This window comes from Oncorhynchus clarkii, chromosome 9 (genome assembly GCF_045791955.1).
Source record: "Oncorhynchus clarkii lewisi isolate Uvic-CL-2024 chromosome 9, UVic_Ocla_1.0, whole genome shotgun sequence".
NCBI classification, from domain to species: domain Eukaryota; kingdom Metazoa; phylum Chordata; class Actinopteri; order Salmoniformes; family Salmonidae; genus Oncorhynchus; species Oncorhynchus clarkii.
The window spans coordinates 73,571,773-73,596,498 of NC_092155.1; the positions used below are offsets into that span (position 1 = coordinate 73,571,773).

At 42.6% G+C, this 24,726-nt stretch overlaps 1 protein-coding gene across 1 annotated transcript in view; it reads left to right on the forward strand.

Moving 5' to 3' along the window:
- The first annotated feature begins 2,257 nt into the window (after nucleotides 1–2,257).
- LOC139417402 (solute carrier family 16 member 4) overlaps nucleotides 2,258–24,726 on the forward strand; it is a 68,738-nt gene continuing 46,269 nt past the window's right edge. Inside the window, exon 1 of the mRNA XM_071166675.1 lies at nucleotides 2,258–2,341. Within this exon, the coding sequence (XP_071022776.1) occupies nucleotides 2,319–2,341 (23 nt within the window). The 5' untranslated portion in view covers nucleotides 2,258–2,318. The remainder of the gene's footprint in view (nucleotides 2,342–24,726) is intronic.

The following is a 24,726-nucleotide window of genomic DNA, read 5'->3' on the forward strand; positions in this document are numbered from 1 at the left end:
TGCGCTGAATGAGACAAATGTTGGTCACACCAGATACTGAAGGAGATGTGTTGCGCTGAATGAGACAAATGTTGGTCACACCAGATACTGAAGGAGATGTGTTGCGCTGAATGAGACAAATGTTGGTCACACCAGATACTGAAGGAGATGTGTTGCGCTGAATGAGACAAATGTTGGTCACACCAGATACTGAAGGAGATGTGTTGCGCTGAATGAGACAAATGTTGGTCACACCAGATACTGAAGGAGATGTGTTGCGCTGAATGAGACAAATGTTGGTCACACCAGATACTGAAGGAGATGTGTTGCGCTGAATGAGACAAATGTTGGTCACACCAGATACTGAAGGAGATGTGTTGCGCTGAATGAGACAAATGTTGGTCACACCAGATACTGAAGGAGATGTGTTGCGCTGAATGAGACAAATGTTGGTCACACCAGATACTGAAGGAGATGTGTTGCGCTGAATGAGACAAATGTTGGTCACACCAGATACTGAAGGAGATGTGTTGCGCTGAATGAGACAAATGTTGGTCACACCAGATACTGAAGGAGATGTGTTGCGCTGAATGAGACAAATGTTGGTCACACCAGATACTGAAGGAGATGTGTTGCGCTGAATGAGACAAATGTTGGTCACACCAGATACTGAAGGAGATGTGTTGCGCTGAATGAGACAAATGTTGGTCACACCAGATACTGAAGGAGATGTGTTGCGCTGAATGAGACAAATGTTGGTCACACCAGATACTGAAGGAGATGTGTTGCGCTGAATGAGACAAATGGTGGTCACACCAGATACTGAAGGAGATGTGTTGCGCTGAATGAGACAAATGTTGGTCACACCAGATACTGAAGGAGATGTGTTGCGCTGAATGAGACAAATGGTGGTCACACCAGATACTGAAGGAGATGTGTTGCGCTGAATGAGACAAATGGTGGTCACACCAGATACTGAAGGAGATGTGTTGCGCTGAATGAGACAAATGTTGGTCACACCAGATACTGAAGGAGATGTGTTGCGCTGAATGAGACAAATGTTGGTCACACCAGATACTGAAGGAGATGTGTTGCGCTGAATGAGACAAATGTTGGTCACACCAGATACTGAAGGAGATGTGTTGCGCTGAATGAGACAAATGGTGGTCACACCAGATACTGAAGGAGATGTGTTGCGCTGAATGAGACAAATGTTGGTCACACCAGATACTGAAGGAGATGTGTTGCGCTGAATGAGACAAATGTTGGTCACACCAGATACTGAAGGAGATGTGTTGCGCTGAATGAGACAAATGTTGGTCACACCAGATACTGAAGGAGATGTGTTGCGCTGAATGAGACAAATGTTGGTCACACCAGATACTGAAGGAGATGTGTTGCGCTGAATGAGACAAATGGTGGTCACACCAGATACTGAAGGAGATGTGTTGCGCTGAATGAGACAAATGTTGGTCACACCAGATACTGAAGGAGATGTGTTGCGCTGAATGAGACAAATGTTGGTCACACCAGATACTGACTGGTTTTATGATCCACGGCCGCACCTTTGTTTTAAGGTTTCTGTGACCAATCGATGCATATCTGTATTCCCACTCATGTGAAATCCATAGATTAGGGCCTATTGAATGTATTTCAATTGACAATTTCCTTATATGAATAATTTGCAAATAAATTCATAAAAAATCCTACAATGTGATTTTCTGGATGTTTTCTTCTCATTTTGTCTGTCATAGTTGAAGTGTACCTATGATGAAATGATGAATTACAGGCCTCTCTCATCTTTTTAAGTGGGAGAACTTGCACAATTGGTGGCTGACTAAATACTTTTTTGCCCCACTGTATATAGTTCATCCTGAGTGACCTTTTAGGCCTATGATAACTCTGGGAAGACATTAAGAACGTCTACCCATCCTGTCATGATGACAACTCACTTCTCTTCGTGCTCATGTTTTGATGTGTTGTTATTTTAGTATGAAACTATGTCTTCAGTCAGGGAAAATTTTCTACAGAGACAAGTCACACTGTTGCCATGATTTTCAATTTTACCTAACCTTTATCTAACTTGCCTAGTTAAATAAAGGTTAAGTAAAAAATATAAATAAATTGTCGATCCAGAAAAGTCCCTTGAGGTTAAAAACCTCTTATGCAAAGGGAGATTTTCATGTTATTTCTAACTTGTGTGTGCCTGTTTGTTGTTGCAGGTTAACCTTGAGACAGCTGAAGATTTATCTCCCTATCCACACACCAGAGGAAGACGCTACAATACACAGTAGACACTTTTCAAATCTCTGCTGCTGCTTCACAGCCCACCTTTCACCATGCTATCTAAAGAGCACAACAGGTATAGCACCGTACACCCACACCTGTCTTTCCCCTGTCTTTCACCCTGTCTTTCCCCCTGTCCTTCTACCTATCCTTTCACCTATCCTTTCCCCTGTCCTTCACCATCCTGTCCTTCACCATCCTGTCCTTCACCATCCCACCTGTCTTTCTACCTGTACTCCTCCTGTCCTTCCCCCAGCCCTTCTATCTATCATATTACCTGTCCTCCCCCCTGTCCTTCACCATCCTGTCCTTCACCATCCTGTCCTTCACCCTCCTGTACTTCTCCTGTCCTTCTCTTGTCCTTCACCCTCCTGTCCTTCACCCTTGTGCCTTTAGCTACTTTTTTGAAGAAATTACTACTGGCTAACTAGTGTAAATCTGTCAAGTCTGATGATGTGTTTATGGTAATGTTCTCTGTAGTGTTTTCTCATCATCCCAGTACTTAGTGTCTCTGTGTCCACTCATAGTGAACATGATTCATATTCCTTCAGCACTTGAACCTTTAGAAGCTGTATATGTTCTGTCTCAATCCTAACTCGCACTCATACACATTCCCTACCATTGAACTAACCAGCGTCATAACTCGCACTCATACACATTCCCTACCATTGAACTAACCAGCGTCATAACTCACACTCATACACATTCCCTACCATTGAACTAACCAGCGTCATGTTCTAACGAGTCTGTTCCAAACATTCCCAGATCTAATGTTTATGTGGATAGTAGTAGCACGGCGACGATAGACCTGAAATAATGCTTTTTGTTGGTGGCCCACTCTTTGAAGGTATGCACAAATGAAGGAGTGTGGCTTTAGTGCTTTGTCTACAGCGGTGGTAGATGGGAAAATTTCCTAAAGAGGAAAAGTCTCTGTCTCTCTCTGTCTGTCTTTCTGTCTCTATGTGTGTCTCTCTGTCTCTCTCTCTCTGTCTCTCTCTCTGTGTGTCTCTCTCTCTCTGTCTGTCTTTCTGTCTCTATGTGTGTCTCTCTGTCTCTCTCTCTCTCTCTCTCTCTCTGTGTCTCTCTCTCTCTCTCTCTGTGTCTCTCTCTCTCTCTCTCTCTCTGTCTCTCTCTGTCTCTCTCTCTCTCTCTCTCTCTCTCTCTCTCTCTCTCTCTCTCTCTCTCTGTCTCTGTGTGTCTCTCTCTGTGTGTCTCTCTCTCTCTGTCTCTCTGTCTGTCTCTGTCTGTCTCTCTGTCTGTCTCTGTCTGTCTCTCTGTCTGTCTCTCTGTCTGTCTCTGTCTGTCTCTCTCTCTCTCTGTCTCTCTCTCTCTCTGTCTCTCTGTCTCTCTGTGTGTCTCTCTGTCTCTCTGTGTGTGTGTCTCTCTCTCTCTCTCTCTCTCTCAATTAAATTCAATTCAAGGGGCTTTATTGACATGGGAAACATGTGGTAACATTGCCAAAGCTAGTGAGGTAGATAATATACAAAGTGAAATAAACAATCAAAATTAACAGTAAACATTACACATACAGAAATTTCAAAACAATAAAGACATTACAAATGTCATATTATATACTGTGTGTGTGTATATATATATATATATATATATATATATATATGACATTTCAGAGTGGAAATTCCAAACATTAGAATACAGTGTTGTAACAATGTACAAATTATTAGTACACAATGGAAAATAAATAAGCATAAATATGGGTTGTATTTACAATGTTGTTTGTTCTTCACTGGTTGCCCTTTTCTTGTGGAAACAGGTCAAAAATCTTGCTACTGTGATGGCACACTGTGGAGTTTCACCCAGTAGATATGGGAGTTTATCAAAATTAGATTTAAAAAAAAAATTCTTTGTGGATCTGTGTAATCTGAGGGAAATATGTCTCTCTAATATGGTCATACATTGGACAGGAGGTTAGGAAGTACAGCTCAGTTTCCACCTCATTTTGTGGGCAGTGAGCACATAGCCCGTCTTCTCTTCAGAGCCATGTCTGCCTACGGCGGCCTTTCTCAATAGCAAGGCTATGCTCACTGAGTCTGTACATAGTCAAAGCTTTCCTTAAGTTTGGGTCAGTCACAGTGGACAGGTATTCTGCCACGGTGTACTCTCTGTTTAGGGCCAAATAGCATTCTAGTTTGCTCTGTTTTTCTGTTAATTATTTCCAATGTGTCAAGTAATTATCTTTTTTATTTTTTTTTATTTTCTGCTTTTTGTTTTCTCATGATTTGGTTCGGTCTAATTGTGCTGTTGTCCTGGGGCTCTGTGGGGTGTGTTTCTCTCTGTCTCTCTGTCTCTCTGTCTCTCTCTCTCTCTCTCTGTCTCTCTTTCTCTCTCTCTCTCTGTCTCTGTCTCTCTGTCTCTCTCTCTCTCTCTCTCTCTCTCTCTCTCTCTCTCTCTCTCTCTCTCTCTCTCTCTCTCTCTCTCTCTCCATTCACCAATGTATTCCCATATAGATTATTATGTTACTATTTTATTCTACGGGTTTCCTGATCATCGTTCATTAAATGCCTGGGCTTGCTTGTGCTCCAACTGAGCTATTGACTCACTGATGACGATATCGCCTGCTCGCCCCCTTCTCAACGTTTGAGTGATGGAATTCATCCAAACCGAGTTGCGGTTTGCAACGCTGATGCAATCTGGTATAAGTGGAGCTGAAAATAATCTCACTCCAGTGTGAGCAGTAGCCTCGGTTATTGTGCTGTAGGCACACATGTAGGATCTTAATTTGAGCCAGTTTGCTACAGCGGGAAAATAATCCTGCAGCAAAAGGAAATGTTAATTATTATGTGGATTATAATTAAATTTACATTTTTTTTTAAGGGTGTATAGGGGAAAATCATGCCTGACATTTCAGAGTGGAAATTCCAAACGTTAGAAGCCTTTTGAAAACTCAAATACATTGTCAGCAACACAAGAGTGATCAAATCAAGATCCGACATCTGTAGGCTACAATTGTTAATGCAGAATCACTCTAGTAGGTGGTCTGAAACACTTTGTGTCCCATCATCGGCGTGATTTATGGCTTCTAACCCCTTTTAAACATTGTGTGTTTGAGCTACAGACTGCTGGGTTGTTGCATTAGATTAGTCTATTTCTTCTGCATAGATACCAGACGGTCGTCTGTGATTAACAGGCGCTGACTTAGAGCGGTGTCTGTGAGACAAGGGCGCATCCCAAAAACTGTTTTTCTCCACAAAAACGGCTGTATAGTCCGAACAGTTTGAGCTACAAACTATTATGGCCCACCTGTGAAGATCTGAGACTCTCGCGAACACGCACTGTTTTGCCCTGTGATGCTCACAAGCTACACAAGAGTCTTTAGAAGGTAAAGGGTTCTTCTACATCCCAGGACATAGTGCCTATAATGCTGTAAGGGTTTTTTCTACATAGAAGATCATAGGAAATCCTAGGTCATAGTGTCTATAATACTGTAAGGGGTTCTTCTACATAGAAGATCAAAGGAAATCCCAGGACATAGTGTCTATAATACTGTAAGGTGTTCTTCTACATAGAAGATCAAAGGAAATCCCAGGACATAGTGTCTATAATACTGTAAGGGGTTCTTCTACATCCCAGGACATAGTGTCTATAATTCTGTAAGGGGTTCTTCTACATCCCAGGACATAGTGTCTATAATACTGTAAGGGGTTCTTCTACATCCCAGGACATAGTGTCTATAATACTGTAAGAGGGTCTTCAAAATCAAATTAAATCAAATGTATTTATAAAGCCCTTCTTACATCAGCTGATATCTCAAAGTGCTGTACAGAAACCCAGCCTAAAACCCCAAACAGCAAGCAATGCAGGTGTAGAAGCACAGTGGCTAGGAAAAAACAAAATCTAGGAAGAAACCTAGACAGGAACCAGGCTCTGAGGGGGGTGGCCAGTCCTCTTCTGGCTGTGCCGAATGGAGATTATAACAGAACATGGCCAAGATGTTCAAATGTTCATAAATAACCAGCATGGTCAAATAATAATAATCACAGTAGTTGTCGAGGGTGCAACAGGTCAGCACCTCAGGAGTACATGTCAGTTGGCTTTTCATAGCTGATCATTATGAGTATCTCTACCGCTCCTGCTGTCTCTAGAGAGTTGAAAACAGCAGGTCTGGGACAGGTAGCACGTCCGGTGAACAGGTCAGGGTTCCATAGCCGCAGGCAGAACAGCTGAAACTGGAGCAGCAGCACGGCCAGGTGAACTGGGGACAGCAAGGAGTCATCATGCCAGGTAGTCCTGAGGCATGTTCCTAGGGCTCAGGTCCTCCGAGAGAGAGAGAGAGAGAGAAAGAAAGAAAGAAAGAGAGAATTAAAGAGAGCATACTTAAATTCACACAGGACACCGGATAAGACAGGAGAAGTACTCCAGATATAATAGATTGACCCTAGCCCCCGACACATAAACTACTGCAGCATAAATACTGGAGGCTGAGAAAGGAGGGGTCAGGAGACACTGTGGCCCCGTCCGATGATACCCCCGGACAGAGCCAAACAGGCAGGATATAACCACACCCACAGCCCCCACACTACTAGAGGGATATCTTCAACCACCAACTTACCATCCTGAGACAAGGCCGAGTATAGCCCACAAAGATCTCCGCCACGGCACAACCCAAGAGGGGGCGCCAACCCAGACAGGAAGACCACGTCAGTGACTCAACCCACTCAAGTGGCTCACCCCTCCTAGGGACGGCATGAACGAGCACCAGTAAGCCAGTGACTCAGTCCCTGTAATTGGGTTAGAGGCAGAGAATCCCAGTGGAGAGAGGAGAACCGGCCAGGCAGAGACAGCAAGGGCGGTTCGTTGCTCCAGTGCCTTTTCCGTTCACCTTCACACTCCTGGGCCAGACTACACTCAATCATAGGACCTACTGAAGAGATGAGTCTTCAATAAAGAATTAAAGGTTGAGACCGAGTCTGCGTCTCTCACATGGGTAGGCAGACCATTCCATAAAAATGTAGCTCTATAGGAGAAAGCCCTGCCTCCAGCTATTTGATTAGAAATTCTAGGGACAATTAGCAGGCCTGCGGCTTGTGACCGTAGCGTACGTGTAGGTATGTACGGCAGGACCAAATCGGAAAGATAGGTAGGAGCAAGCCCATGTAATGCTTTGTAGGTTAACAGTAAAACCTTGAAATCAGCCCTTGCCTTACAGGAAGCCAGTGTAGAGAGGCTAGCACTGGAGTAATATGATCAAATCTTTTGGTTCTAGTCAGGATTCTAGCAGCCGTATTTAGCACTAACTGAAGTTTATTTAGTGCTTTATCCGGGTAGCCGGAAAGTAGAGCATTGCAGTAGTCTAACCTAGAAGTGACGAAAGCATGGATGAATTTTTCTGCATCATTTTTGGACAGAACATTTTTGCAATGTTACGTAGATGGAAAAAAGCTGTCCTTGAAACAGTCTTGATATGTTTGTTGTTTGTCAAAAGAGAGATCAGGGTCCAGAGTAACGCCGAGGTCCTTCACAGTTTTGTTTGAGACGACTGTACAACCATCAAGATTAATTGTCAGATTCAACAGAAGAATCAGTCCAGAACTTGTCCGTGTAGACCAATTTGGGTTTTCAATATCTCCAAAAGAATGTGGTGATTGATGGTATCAAAAGCAGCACTAAGGTCTAGGAGCCTGAGGACAGATGCAGAGCCTCGGTCTGACGCCATTAAAAGGTAATTTTCCACCTTCACAAGTGCAGTCTCAGTGCTATGATGGGGTCTGAAACCAGACTGAAGCATTTCGTATACATTGTTTGTCTTCAGGAAGGCAGTGAGTTGCTGCGCAACAGCTTTTTCAATTTTCTTTGAGAGGAATGGGAGATTCGATATAGGCCGATTAGTTTTTTAGATTTTCTGGGTCAAGGTTTGGCTTTTTCAAGAGAGGCTTTATTACTGCCACTTTTAGTGAGTTTGGTATACATCTGATGGATAGAGAGACGTTTATTATGTTCAACATAGGAGGGCCAAGCACAGGAAGCAGCTCTTTCAGTAGTTTAGTTGGAATAGGGAATAGTTGGAATAGTATGCAGCTTGGTTTAGAGGCCATGATTGTTTTCATCATTGTGTCAAGAGATATAGTACTAAAACACTTGAGTGTCTCCCTTGATCCTAGGTCCTGGCAGAGTTGTGCAGACTCAAGACAACTGAGCTTTGGAGGAATACGCAGTTTTAAAGAGGAGTCCATAATTTGCTTTCTAATGATCATGATCTTTTTCTCAAAGAAGTTCATGAATTTATTACTGCTGAAGTGAAAGCCATCCTCTCTTGGGGAATGCTTTTGAGTTAGCTTTGCGACAGTATCAAAAATACATTTTGGATTGTTCTTATTTTTCTCAATTGGAAGTTGGAAAAATAGGATGATCGAGCATCAGTGAGGACTCTTCGATACTGCACGGTACTGTCTTTCCAAGCTAGTCGGAAGAGTTCCAGTTTGGTGTGGCGCCATTTTCTAACTAGAAGATCATAGAAAATCCCAGGACATAGTGTCTATAATACTGTAAGGGGTTCTTCTACATAGAAGATCATAGGAAATCCCAGGACATAATAATACTGTAAGGGGTTATTCTACATAGATCATAGGGAATCCCAGGATATAGTGTCTATAATACTGTAATTAGCTCACATAGTTGCTGTCACAAATTACAAACTCACTGACTAGTTGGATATTAATTTCCCACTGAGCAAACAATTTATGTACTTATAGCATTCTTTAGATTCATTTGTATCAGGTTTTTGCTTGGTGAACCAGCTACAGGACTGTTTCGCTAGCACAGTCTGTAATATGTTTCGGGATTCATCCGATGGCTTTGAGGACTTTAGTTTCCGGCTTCATTAATAAGTGCATCGACAACATCGTCCCTACGGTGACCGTATGTACATATCCCAGAAGCCATGGAGTAAAGGCAACATCTGCACTAAGCTAAAGGCTAGAGCTGCAGCTTCCAAAGGGCGGGACACTAATCCGGCCGCTTATAAGAAATCCCGCTACATCCTCCTCCGAACCATCAAACAGGCAGTGTCAATTCAGGACTATGATCGAATCCTACTACACCAACTCTGACACAGATGTGGCAGGACTTGCAAACTATCACAGAGAGCAAAGGGAAACCCAGCCGTGAGCTGCACAGTGACGGGAGCCTACCAGACGAGCTAAATGCCTTCTATGCTCGCTTCAAGGCAATTTATTTTTAACATTGATTTATTTCACATTTATTTAACCAGGTAGGCTGAGTTGAGAACAAGTTCTAATTTACAACTGCGACCTGGCCAAGATAAAGCAAAGCAGTTCGACACATACAACAACACAGAGTTACACATGGAGTAAAACAAACATACAGTCAACAATACAGTAGAAAAACAAGTCTATATACAATGTGTGCAAATGAGGTAAGATAAGGGAGGTAAAGGCAAAAAGGACATGGTGGCGATGTAAATACAAAAATAAACACTGGAAAGGTAGATGTGCAGTAGATGAATGTGCAAAGTAGAAGTACTGGGGTGCAAAGGAGCAAGATAAATAAATAAATACAGTAGGGGATGAGGTAGTTGTTTGGGCTATTTACAGATGGGCTATGTGCAGTGATCTGTGAGCTGCTCTGACAGCTGCTGCTTAAAGCTAGTGAGGGAGATGAGTGTCTCCAGTTTCAGTCATTTTTGTAATTCGTTCCAGTCATTGGCAGCAGAGAACTGGAAGGAGAGGCGGCCAAAGGAGGAATTGGCTTTGGGGGTGACCAGAGAGATATACCTGCTGGAGCGCGTGCTACGGGTAGGTGCTGCTATGGTGACCAGCAAGCTGAGATAAGGCGGGGCTTTACTTAGCAAGGTCTTGTAGATGACCTGGAACCAGTGGGTTTGGTGACAAGTATGAAGCGAGGGCCAGCCAACGAGAGCATACAGGTCGCAGTGGTGGGTAGTATATGGGGAGGTTGAACAGGCTAGTAATAGGGGTTGCAACAATTTCGGCAGATAATTTTAGAAAGAGATGGTCCAGATTGTCTAGCCCGGCTGGTTTGTAGGGGTCCAGATTTTGCAGCTCTTTCAGAACATCAGCTATCTGGATTTGGGTGAAGGAGAAGTGGGGGACGATTGGGCGAGTTGCTGTGGGAGGACAGGGCTGTTGACCGGGGTAGGGGTAGCCACGTGGAAAGCATGGCCAGCCGTAGAAAAATGCTTAGTGAAATTCTCAATTATGGTGGATTTATCGGTGGTGACAGAGTTTCCTATCCTCGGTGCAGTGGGCAGCTGAGAGGAGGTGCTCTTATTCTCCATGGACTTTACAGTGTCCCAGAACTTTTTTAAATTTAATATTTTATTTATTTTTTACCCCTTTTTCTCCCCAATTTCGTGGTATCCAATTGTTGATAGTAGATCTTGTCTCATCGCTACAACTCCCGTACGGGCTCGGGAGAGACGAAGGTTGAAAGTCATGCGTCCTCCGATATACAACCCAACCAAGCCGCACTGCTTCTTAACACAGCGCGCATCCAACCCGGAAGCCAGCCGCACCAATGTGTCGGAGGAAACACTGTCCACCGCCACAGGAGTCGCTGGTGCGCGATGAGACAAGGACATCCCTACTGACCAAGCCCTCCCTAACCCGGACGACGCTAGGCCAATTCTGCGTCGCCCCACGGACCTCCCGGTCGCGGCCGGTTACGACAGAGCCTGGGCGCGAACCCAGAGTCTCTGATGGCACAGCTGGCGCTGCAGTACAGCACCCTTAACCACTGCGCCACCCGGGAGGCCCTTGTCCCAGAACTTTTGTGAGTTTGTGTTGCAGGAAGCAAATTTCTGCTTGAAAAAGCTAGCCTTGGCTTTCCTAACTTCCCTGAAAAGTTGCATATCACGGGGGCTGTTCGGTGCTAATGCAGAACAACCACAGGATGTTTTTGTGCTGGTCAAGGGTAGTCAGGTCTGGAGAGAACCAAGGGCTATATCTGCTCCTGGTTCTAAATTTCTTGAATGGGGCATGCTTATTTAAGATTAAGGCAGAGTTGCAAAGAAAAAGCCATATCTCAGACTGGCCAATAAAAAGAAAAGATTAAGATGGGCAAAATAACACAGACACTGGACAGAGGAATTCTGCGTAAAAGGCCAACATCACGGAGTCGCCTCTTCACTGTTGACGTTGAGACTGGTGTTTTGCGGGTACTATTTAATGAAGCTGCCAGTTGAGGACTTGTGAGGCGTCTGTTTCTCAAACTAGACACTCTAATGTACTTGTCCTCTTGCAACATATTCCCCCATTCATTTATAATGTTTAGTTACGGAAATGTTTATAATTCATTAAATATAATATACATTCATACCATTCTCATTCTCCAAGTGGGAATGTTGTTTGGAGAGCTCACAAACAGCACAACTTTTGGTTTATTTAATTGCATTTACCAGTTTAATGTCAATTTACTGTCAGTTTACTGTCTGTTTACTGTCAAATTACTGTCAGTTTACTGTCAAATTACTGTCGGTTTACTGTCAATTTACTGTCAATTTACCGTCAGTTTACTGTCAAATTACTGTCGGTTTACTGTCAATTTACTGTCAATTTACCGTCAGTTTACTGTCAAATTACTGTCGGTTTACTGTCAATTTACTGTCAATTTACCGTCAGTTTACTGTCTGTTTGCTGTCAGTTTACTGTCAAATTACTGTCAGTTTACTGTGAATTTCTTCATTGTGTTTCTTTGGGGAGTATGTGTCTGTTTAATGTTGTCTGAACACATGCTTTAGCATGCATAGATATACAGTACCTGGCCTGTGCGCCAAGAATAGGTGTGGCCAAGTGCCTGTTTGCGGTTACTTTAGTTCAAGGTTGGGTAACTCATGGAGAGGCTGTATCTGAGCCTGGTAGACCCCACTTGTGCTTTATTGGTTCAAACAGGTTTTGCCTGATGAGACTTTTTATTTTGAATGTTGACATTTTAAAGACAGAACTTCGTATATGCACTTGTAACATAATCTTTGAAACACCAGCACTGTGTAAACACTCATTTCCACCTCTACCTGCCTGCCTCCTGCTGAATCCTTGTCCTCACGACTACTAGAAGGCTACAGAGATAGGTGACAGAGATAGGCGACAGATTTCGTGGCAACCTGTCACTTCAAAAGCACGCACAATCTCGGAAATTTGAGCATTTGAACTTTGTGTTTATGATGGCGTAGCGTGATATAAGCAGAATTTAATGCAATTTCAATGCAAGAACCCCACAAATATTTGCCTCCTCGCTGACTTCAACTGCCCACTTAGTCACTTTATTTGTGATAATAAAATGATGATGCGCATCGTAACCATATATACGGCTTTAGGCAGTTAGCTCACAGTGGTAAGGCTCCGGACAGTTAGCTCACAGTGGTAAGGCTCTGGACAGTTAGCTCACAGTGGTAAGGCTCTGGACAGTTAGCTCACAGTTGTATGGCTCTGGAGAGTTAGCTCACAGTGGTAAGGCTCCAGACAGTTAGCTCACAGTGGTAAGGCTCCAGACAGTTAGCTCACAGTGGTAAAGCTCCAGACAGTTAGCTCACAGTGGTAAGGCTCCGGACAGTTAGCTCACAGTGGTAAGGCTCTGGACAGTTAGCCCACAGTGGTAAGGCTCTGGACAGTTAGCTCACAGTGGTAAGGCTCTGGACAGTTAGCTCAGTGGTAAGGCTCTGGGCAGTTAGCCCGCAGTGGTAAGGCTGGACAGTTAGCCCACAGTGGTAAGGCTCTGGACAGTTAGCCCACAGTGTTAACGCAGTTGCTGACATCTTTTGCCAACTTGCAGTGTAAACTCGAATCCCACATGTAGCACAAAACACATTTTTGTAATGTGCATTTATTGCAGTATTGTGTTGGGAAGAAAAGTGTAATCATCACCTTGAAAATTTTTGATTAGGGCTCAATTCAATCCAACCTGCATCACAGTGTGTCACGCCCTGATCTGTTTCACCTGTCCTTGTGCTTGTATCCACCCCCTCCAGGTGTCGCCCATCTTCCCCATTATCCCCTAGGTACTTATAACTGTGTTCTCTGTTTGTCTGTTGCCAGTTCGTCTTGTTTGTCAAGTCAATCAGCGTTGTGTTTCTCAGCTCCTGCTTTTCCCCAGTCTCTCTTTTCTCGCCCTCCTGGTTTAGACCCTTTCCTGTCCTGACTCTATGCCCACCTGCCTGACCACTCTGCCTGCCCCTGCCCCTGAGCCTGAGCCTACCTGCCATCTGGTACCTTTGCCCCTACTCTGGATTACGACCTCTGCCTGCCTTGACCTGTCGTTTGCCTACCCCTGTTGTTGTAATCAACATTGTTACTTCAACACAGTCTGCACGTGGGTCTTACCTGAAACGTGATACAGTATTTAAGCAGTATTTCTTTTTTCAATTGTCAAATTAACACACAAATTGGTCTTGGGGGTAGGGTACTGTTTAAAAAACTACCAGGTATGCTTTGTTGAACACTGAGCTGTAGTCAATGAACATCATTCTCACATATGTGTTCCTTTTGTCCAGGTGGGAAAGGGCCGTGTGGAGTGTGATTGAGAATGTGTCATCTGTAGATCTGTTGGGGCGGTATGGGAATTGGCGTGGGTCTAGAGTTTCCGGGATGAGGGTGTTGATGTGAGTCATGACCAGCCTTTCAAAGCATTGCATGACTACAGATGTGAGTGCTACTACTCACAGTAGTTATTTAGACAGGTTACCTTGGCGTTCTTGGGCACAGGGACTATGGTGGTCAGCTTGAAACATGTTGGTATTACAGACTGGGTCAGGGAAAGGTTGAAAATGTCAGTGAAGACACTAGCCAGCTGGTCAGCGCATGCTCTGAGTACACATCCTGGTAATCAGTATGAACATTAACCTGTTTAAAGGTCTTACATCGGCTACAGAGAGCGTGACCATACAGTCATCCGGAACAGCTGGTGCTTTCATGCATGGCTCAGTGTTGCTTGCTTGCCATCTTCCGGCTAGCTGAAGAGTTCCATCAGCCACTCCTGGGCTACAATCACCTATCTGGACCCGTTTTACTGCCGGTGTGGAGCCCCACCAGGCCTTCACGACTGGTCTACCGACGTTATCTGCCCGAGGGGGTTATTCAACTGGCCCCTCCGTCGCGACGTAACCTGAACGCCCATCTGCTAACTGCGGACCGCTAATCGTTAGCTGTCTAGAGCATATCGGCTGCTAGCTGAATAGGTCAATCGGACAATTTTCTTGGGCCACTATAACTATAACTATTTTGTCAATTGGATTGGTCCCCTCTACCACACGGAACCCCACTAATCTACCAACGGAAATCTTCAATTTCCAGCTACAATAGTCATTTATATCATTAACAATGTCTACACTGTATTTCTGATCAATTTTATGTTATTTTAAATGGACAAAAGATGTGCTTTTCTTTCATAAACAAGGACATTTCTAAGTGATCCTAAACTTTTGAATGGTAGTGTATGTTTAGGTATAATATCCAGGATATGTATTTTCATGAATATAGAATATACGTATTTTCATATTGAGAGATACAGTGCCTAGTCAAAGTCGACCACTCAACACCTATTGGAAAGCTATTCTGTTGTGTCTTTGGCATAAGCATTTGTGTAATTGTCTCGCTGAAAAAATACAACTATTCCAGAGTTATGTTTTCAAAAGACTGAGACGTGTTTTACTTTACATTTTTACCTGGGTTTCACTCCTTTCATATTTATTTTGATCCCGACAATCTCCCCAGTCCCTGCAGATGACAAGCATACCCATGACATGATGCTGCCACCATAATAATTGAAAATGCAGAGGGTTTCACAGATATTTTTTTATTTTACCTTTATTTAACTAGGCAAGTCAGTTAAGAACAAATTCTTATTTTCAATGACGGCCTAGGAACAGTGGGTTAACTGCCTGTTCAGGGGCAGAACGACAGATTTGTACTTTGTCAGCTCAGGGATTCGAACTTGCAACCTTTCGGTTACTAGTCCAATGCTCTAACCACTCGGCTACCCTGCCGCCCCAAACCTGTATTTTTTAATTTAGGCCGAAAAGTTGGTCTTAATTATCCCAATAATATTTGTACACTATTCACATCAGTATACTATAAACACCACACACATCGGTACACAATACACATCATTACATTATGCAAATCAGTAAACTATATACACTATACACTAGAGGTCGACCGATTATGATTTTTCAATACCGATACCGATTATTGGATGATCGAACAAAAAAGCCGATACCGATTAATCGGACGATTTTTATATATATATTTGTAATAATGACAATTACAACAATACCGAATGAACACTTTTATTTTAACTTAATATAATACATAAATAAAATCAATTTAGTCTCAAATAAATCATGAAACATGTTAAATTTGGTTTAAGTAATGCAAAAACAAAGTGTTGAGGAAGAAAGTAAAAGTGCAAAATGTGCCATGTAAAATAGCTAACGTTTAGGTTCCTTGCTCAGAACATGAGAACATATGAAAGCTGGTGGTTCCTTTTAACATGAGTCTTCAATATTCCCAGGTAAGAAGTTTTAGGTTCTAGTTATTATAGGACTATTTCCCTCTATACCATTTGTATTTAATATACCTTTGACTATTGGATGTTCTAAGAGGTACAATAGTATTGCCAGCCTAATCTCGGGCGTTAATAGGCTTGGTCATAAACAGCACACTGCTTGAAGCATTGCAAAGAGCTGCTGGCAAACGCAGTAAAGTGCTGTTTGAATGAATGCTTAAGAGCCTGCTGCTGCCTACCACCGCTCAGTCAGACTGCTCTATCAAATCATAGACTTAATTATAATAACACACAGAAATACGAGTCTTAGGTCATTAATATGGTCAAATCCGGAAACTATCATTTAGAAAACAAAACATTTATTCTTTCAGTGAAATACGGAACCATTCCGTATTTTATCTAACGGGTGGCATCCATAAGTCTAAATATTGCTGTTACATTGCACAACCTTCAATGTTATGTCATAATTACGTAAACATTTTGGCAAATTAGTTCTCAACGAGCCAGGGGACCCAAACTGTTGCATATACCCTGACTCTGCGTGCAATGAACACAAGAGAAGTGACACAATTCCCCTAGTTTAATATTGCCTGCTAACATGAATTTCTTTTAACTAAATATGCAGGTTTAAAAATATATACTTCTGTGTATTGATTTTAAGAAAGGCATTGATGTTTATGGTTAGGTACATTCGTGCAACGATTGTGCTTTTTTCGCAAATGCGCTTTTGTTAAATTATCTCCCTTTTTGCGAAGTTGGCTGTTTTTGTTAGGAAGAAACGGTCTTCACACAGTTCGCAACGAGCCAGGCGGCCCAAACTGCTGCATATACCCTGACTCTGTTGCACAGAACGCAAGAGAAGTAACACAATTTCCCTAGTTAAAATAAATGAATGTTATCAGGCAATATTAACTAAATATGCAGGTTTAAAAATATATAATTGTGTATTGATTTTAAGAAAGGCGTTGATGTTTATGGTTAGGTAGACATTGGGGCAACGACTGCTTTTTTTCGCGAATGCGCTTGTTAAATCACCCGTTTGGCGAAGTAGGCTGTGATTCAATGATAAATTAACAGGCACCGCATCGATTACACAGGACAAACTAGAGTAATATCATCAACCTTGTGTAGTTAACTAGTGATTATGTAAAGATTGATTGTTTTTTATAAGATATGTTTAATGCTAGCTAGCACCTTACCTTGGCTCCTTGCTACAATCGCATAACAGGTAGTCAGCCTGCCACGCAGTGCTGAGTGCAATGTAATCGGCCATGATCGCTGTCCAAAAATGCAGATTACCGATTGTTATGAAAACTTGAAATCGTCCCTTCTACTACACACATCAGTACAATATATACACTATACAGATCACTACACTATACACATCTGTACACTATACACATCAGTACACTATACACATATTTACACTATACACATCTGTACACTACACACATCAGTACACCACACACATCAGTAAGTTATATACACTACACACATCAGTACACTATATACATTAGTACACTATACACATCAGTACACTATACACATCAGTGCACTATACACATCAGTACACTATATACATCAGTACACTATATACACTGTATACATCAATACACTTTATACACTATACACATCAGTACACTATATACATCAGTACACTATACACATCAGTACACTATATACACTATATGCATCAGTACACTATATACACATCAGTACACCATATACAGTATAAACATCACTACACTGTCAACTACAATAGATAGACAGAGGTCGTGCACCTTTCCACTGAGACTCACGTCCAACTCTCACTGAATGTCCTCACAGATGAACAGATAATCCACTCTAACTCAACTTTTGTCCTGGAAGCCAGTTCCACTGCGTGTTTTCACTGTTCCCCTCTAATCAGGGACTGATTTAGACCTGGGACACCAGGTGTGTGCAAATTCATTATTAGGTAAAACAGAAAACCAGCACCGTCTGGAACTCCTAGGGTAATATTTGAATACATCTGAGATAAACCATTGATCTTTAGCACAATCTTTACCCTGCAATACCATTCAATGCATTTAGATCCTATTGTCATGTATGGCCTTGTATGTCTGGCTGTCCATTCGTGTGGAATATATTTCAGTGTTGCACGATGCAAAGTATCATCCGAGGACAGCAGAGGAATTGTGGTGAGTCATAGATAGGGGAGCAAAAACTTGGGTAACTGCCCGAAAATGCTCATGTTTTCCAGTATACCTTCTGGCGAAAAAGGATTCTGGAGTTCCTGTACATTCCCTTGTGATTCCGGGACATTCCGGGACTCTTCCACCTATCAGTGTACTGATTTGAATGTCCCTCTTTGACCTCTGTCCTTAGTCCTTCGCTGTATCAGCAATCAATGAAGTGTGGAATATGTTGCAATGTGTTGGTGGTTGTAGAAGAGGATATATATTTTACTTGAAGACATGCAGACTCAGCACTTACAGAGAGAATTGTTTATTGATGATACGGGATCTGCAAGCAATGTCTAACAGAGATGTCTAACAGAGATGTCTAACAGAGATGTCTAACGGAGATGTTTAACGGAGATGTCTAACGGAGATGTCTAACGGAGATGTCTAACGGAGATGTCTAACGGAGATGTCTAACGGAGATGTCTAACGGAGATGTTTAACGGAGATGTCTAACGGAGATGTCTAACGGAGATGCCTAACGGAGATGTCTAACGGAGATGTTTAACGGAGATGTCTAACGGAGATGTCTAACGGAGATGTCTAACGGAGATGTCTAACGGAGATGTTTAACGGAGATGTCTAACGGAGATGTCTAACGGAGATGTCTAACGGAGATGTCTAACGGAGATGTCTAACGGAGATGTTTAACGGAGATGTCTAACGGAGATGTCTAACGGAGATGTCTAACGGAGATGTCTAACGGAGATGTCTAACGGAGATGTTTAACGGAGATGTCTAACGGAGATGTCTAACGGAGATGTCTAACGGAGATGTCTAACGGAGATGTTTAACAGAGATGTCTAACAGAGATGTCTAACAGAGATGTCTAACAGAGATGTCTAACGGAGATGTCTAACGGAGATGTCTAACGGAGATGTCTAACGGAGATGTCTAACGGAGATGTCTAACGGAGATGTCTAACGGAGATGTCTAACGGAGATGTCTAACGGAGATGTCTAACGGAGATGTCTAACGGAGATGTCTAACGGAGATGTCTAACGGAGATGTCGGAGATGTCTAACGGAGATGTCTAACGGAGATGTCTAACGGAGATGTCTAACAGAGATGTCTAACAGAGATGTTTAACGGAGATGTCTAACAGAGATGTCTAACAGAAGAAGAAAGAAAAAAAGCTACCAGTCAATGTAGTTGCTGGGAACTAGGATAGGCTGGCAGTATTCTTGGAAATTGTGTTTGTTCTTCAAATGCTTTCAAATCAAATCAAATTGTGTTTGTCACATACGCCGTATACAACAACGAAATGCTAACGTACAAGCCCTTAACCAACAATGCAGTTTTAAGAAAGATAACAAAAAATAAAAGTAACAAATAAAGTAGTAAAATAACAATAGTGAGGCTATATACAGGGGGTACCGGTACAGAGTCAATGTGGAGGCTATATACAGGGGGTACCGGTACAGAGTCAATGTGGAGGCTATATACAGGGGGTACCTGTACAGAGTCAATGTGGAGGCTATATACAGGGTATTACGGTACAGAGTCAATGTGGAGGCTATATACAGGGGGTACTGGTACAGAGTCAATGTGGAGGCTATATACAGGGGGTACCGGTACAGAGTCAATGTGGAGGCTATATACAGGGTATTACGGTACAGAGTCAATGTGGAGGCTATATACAGGGGGTACTGGTACAGAGTCAATGTGGAGGCTATATACAGGGGGTACCGGTACAGAGTCAATGTGGAGGCGATATACAGGGGGTACCGGTACAGAGTCAATGTGGAGGCTATATACAGGGTATTACGGTACAGAGTCAATGTGGAGGCTATATACAGGGGGTACCTGTACAGAGTCAATGTGGAGGCTATATACAGGGGGTACCTGTACAGAGTCAGTGTGGAGGCTATATACAGGTGGTACCTGTACAGAGTCAATGTGGAGGCTGTATACAGGGGGTACTGGTACAGAGTCAATGTGGAGGCTGTATACAGGGGGTACTGGTACAGAGTCAATGTGGAGGCTATATACAGGGGGTACCGGTACAGAGTCAATGTGGAGGCTATATACAGGGGGTACCTGTACAGAGTCAGTGTGGAGGCTATATACAGGTGGTACCTGTACAGAGTCAATGTGGAGGCTATATACAGGGGGTACTGGTACAGAGTCAATGTGGAGGCTATATACAGGGGGTACCGGTACAGAGTCAATGTGGAGGCTATATACAGGGGGTACCGGTACAGAGTCAATGTGGAGGCTATATACAGGGGGTACCGGTACAGAGTCAATGTGGAGGCTATATACAGGGGGTACCGGTACAGAGTCAATGTGGAGGCTATATACAGGGGGTACCGGTACAGAGTCAATGTGGAGGCTATATACAGGGGGTACCGGTACAGAGTCAATGTGCGGGGGCACCGGTTAGTCAAGGTAATTGAGGTAATATGTACACGTAGGTAGAGTTATTAAAGTGACTATGCATAGACTATAAACAGAGAGTAGCAGCAGCAGCGTAAAAGAGTGTGTGTGTGGGGGCAATGCAAATAGTCTGGGTAGCCATTTGATTAGATGTTAAGGAGTCTTATAGCTTGGGGGTAGAATCTGTTTTAGAAGCCTCTTTGACCTAGACTTGGCGCTCTGGTACCGCTTGCCATGCGGTAGCAGAGAGAACAGTCTATGACTGGGGTGGCTGGATTCTTTGACAATTTTTAGGGCCTTTCTCTGACACCTGGAACCAGTTCCTTCCAAGTCTGTTTCCATGTGAAGGCGTTTTTACACGGAAATAAAATATAAACTCAACATGTAAAGTGTTGGTCCCATGTTTCATGAGCTGAAATAAAATACCCCCAATGCACAAAAAGCTTATTTCTCTCAAATGTAGTACACAAATTTGTTTACATCCTTGTTAGTGAGCATAATCCATCCACCTGACAGGTGTGGCATATCAAGAAGATGATTAAACAGCATGATCAATACACAGGTGCACCTTCTGCTGGGGACAATAAAAGGCCACTCTAAAATGTGCAGTTTTGTCACACAACACAATGCCTCAGATGTCTCAAGTGTTTGAGGGAGCGTGCAATTGGTATGCTGACCCCAGGAATCTCCACCAAAGCTGTTGCAAGAGAACTGAATATCCATTCCTCCAGTACATCCATCTGGCCCCACATCCATCTGGCCTCACATCCATCTGGCCTCACAACCACAGACCATGTGCAACCACTCCAGCCCAGGACCTCCAAATCCGGCTTCTTCCCCTTTAGGATTGTCTGAGACCAGCCACCCGGAGAGCTGATGAAACTGTGAGTTTGCACAACCGAATAATTTCTGCACATACTGTCAGAAACCGTCTCGGGGAAGCTCATCTGCGTGCTGGTTGTCCTTGACCTGACTGCAGTTTGACGTCGTAACCGATATCAAATCAAATTAAATATTATTGGTCACATATACATGGTTAGCAGATGTTATTGCGAGTGTAGCGAAATGCTTGTGCTTCTAGTTCCGACAGTGCAATAATACCTAACAAGTAATCTAACAATTCCCCAACAACTACCTAATACACACAAAGCTGTTTTTCAGTCTCTCGGTCCCAGCTTTATGCACCTGTACTGACCTCACCTTCTGGATGGTAGTGGGGTGAACAGGCAATGGCTCGGGTGGTTGTTGTCCTTGATGATCTTTTTGGCCTTCCTGTGACAACGGGTGCTGTGGCCTGGAGGGCAGGTAGTTTGCCCCCGGTGATGCGTTGTGCAGACCGCACCACCCTCTGGAGAGCCCTGCGGTTGTGGGCGGTGCAGTTGCCGTACCAGGCGGTGATACAGCCCGACAGGACGCTCTCAATTGTGCATCTATAAAAGTTTGTGAGGGTTTTAGGTGACAAGACACATTTCTTCAGCCTCCTGAGGTTGAAGAGGCGCTGTTGCAGACAATGAACACAATTGCATTTTGAATTCACAAAGATACCGTGATGAGATCCTGAGGCCCATTTTTGTGCCATTCATCCGCCACCATCACCTCATGTTTCAGCATGGTAATGCACTGCCCCATGTCGCAAGGATCTGTAAGCTGAAAATGTCCCAGTTCTTCCATGGCCTGCAAACTCACCAGACATGTCACCCATTAAGCATGTTTGGGATGCTCTGGATTGACGTGTTCGACAGCGTGTTCTGGTTCCTGCCAATATCCAGCAACTTCACACAGCCATTGAAGAGGAGTGGGACAACATTCCACAGACCACAAGCAATATCTGATCAACTCCATCCATCAACTCCATGTCGCGCGGTTTGAGGAAATGGTGGTCACGTTGTTGCATGTTGGAACATTGTTGCGGGGCTTCCATTCAGCCACAAGCATTAGTGAGGTTGGCCACTGATGGTGGGCGATTAGGTCTGGCTTACAGCCGGTGTTCCAATTCATCCTAAAGGTGTTCAATGGGGTTGAGGTCAGGGTTCTGTGCAGACCAGTCAAGTTCTTCCACAACGATCTCAACAAATAATTTCTGTGTGGACCTTGCTTAGTGCACGGGTCATTGTAATACTGAAACAGGAAAGGGCCTTCCCCAAACTGTTGCCACAAAGTTGGAAGCACAGAATCATCTAGAAAGTCATTGTATGCTGTAGTGTTAAGATTTCCCTTCACTGGAACTAAGGGGCCTGAACCATGAAAACCAGCCCCAGACCATTATTCCTCCTCCATCACTTTACAGTTGGCACTGTGCATTCAGGCAGGTAGCGCTCTCCTGGCATCCGCCAAACCTAGATTTGTCCATTGGACTGCCAGATGGTGAAGCGTGATTCATCACTCCACTGCTCCAGAGTCCAATGGCGTCGAGCTTTATACCACTCGAGCTGACGCTTGGCATCGCGCATGGTGATCTTAGGCTTGTGTGCGGCTGGTCGGCCATGGAAACCCATTTCATGAAGCTCCTGTCTAATAGTTATTGTGCTGACGTTTCTTCCAGAGGCCGTTTGGAATAATTTTTATGCGCTATGCGCTTCATTACTCAGCGGTCCTGTTCTGTGAGCTTGTGTGGCCTAAAATATAACATATGGATACGGTTTACTTTGACAGTGTTGCCATGTTACGGTTTACTTTGACAGTGTTGCCATGTTACGGTTTACTTTGACAGTGTTGCCATGTTACGTTTTACTTTGACAGTGTTGCCATGTTACGGTTTACTTTGACAGTGTTGCCATGTTACGGTTTACCCTGACAGTGTTGTCATGATACGGTTTACTTTGACAGTGTTGCCATGTTACGGTTTACTTTGACAGTGTTGCCATGTTACGGTTTACTTTGACAGTGTTGCCATGTTACGGTTTACTTTGACAGTGTTGCCATGTTACGGTTTACTTTGACAGTGTTGCCATGTTACCGTTTACTTTGACAGTGTTGCCATGTTATGGTTTACCCTGACAGTGTTGCCATGTTACGGTTTACCCTGACAGTGTTGCCTAACATGTACACAGCCAATCTGTAAATAGCACACCCAACTACCTCATCCCATATTGTTATTTATCTTCTTGCTCTTTTGCAACCCCAGTATCTCTACTTGCACATCATCATCTGCACATCTATCACTCCAGTGTTAATGCTAAATTGTAATTATTTTGCCTCTATGGCCTATTTATTGCCTTACATCCCTACTCTTCTGCATTTGCACACACTGTACATAGATTTTTCTATTGTGTTATTGACTGTACGTTTGTTTATGTGTAACTCTGTGTTGTTGTTTTTGTCGCACTACTTTGCTTTATCTTGGCCAGGTCTCAGTTGTAAATGAGAACTTGTTCTCAACTGGCCTACCTGGTTAAATAAAGGTGTTCTCAACTGGCCTACCTGGTTAAATAAAGGTGTTCTCAACTAGCCTACCTGGTTAAATAAAGGTGTTCTCAACAAGCCTACCTGGTTAAATAAAGGTGTTCTCAACAAGCCTACCAGGTTAAATAAAGGTGTTCTCAACTAGTCTACCTGGTTAAATAAAGGTGAAATAAAAATATAAATAAAAAACATGTTACAGTTTACTTTGAAAGTATTATATTTGGATATGGTGTACTTTGAAAGTATTATATATGGATATGAAAGTATTATATTTGGATATGGTGTACATTGAAAGTATTATATATGGATATGAAAGTATTATATTTGGATATGGTGTACTTTGAAAGTATTATATATGGATATGAAAGTATTATATTTGGATATGGTGTACTTTGAAAGTATTATATATGGATATGGTGTACTTTGAAAGTATTATATATGGATATGGTGTACTTTGAAAGTATTATATATGGATATGAAAGTATTATATATGGATATGGTGTACATTGAAAGTATTATATATGGATATGAAAGTATTATATTTGGATATGGTGTACTTTGAAAGTATTATATATGGATATGAAAGTATTATATATGGATATGGTGTACATTGAAAGTATTATATATGGATATGAAAGTATTATATTTGGATATGGTGTACTTTGAAAGTATTATTTATGGATATGGTGTACTTTGAAAGTATTATATATGGATATGAAAGTATTATATATGGATATGGTGTACATTGAAAGTATTATATATGGATATGAAAGTATTATATTTGGATATGGTGTACTTTGAAAGTATTATATATGGATATGGTGTACTTTGAAAGTATTATATATGGATATGAAAGTATTATATATGGATATGGTGTACATTGAAAGTATTATATATGAATATGAAAGTATTATATTTGGATATGGTGTACTTTGAAAGTATTATATATGGATATGAAAGTATT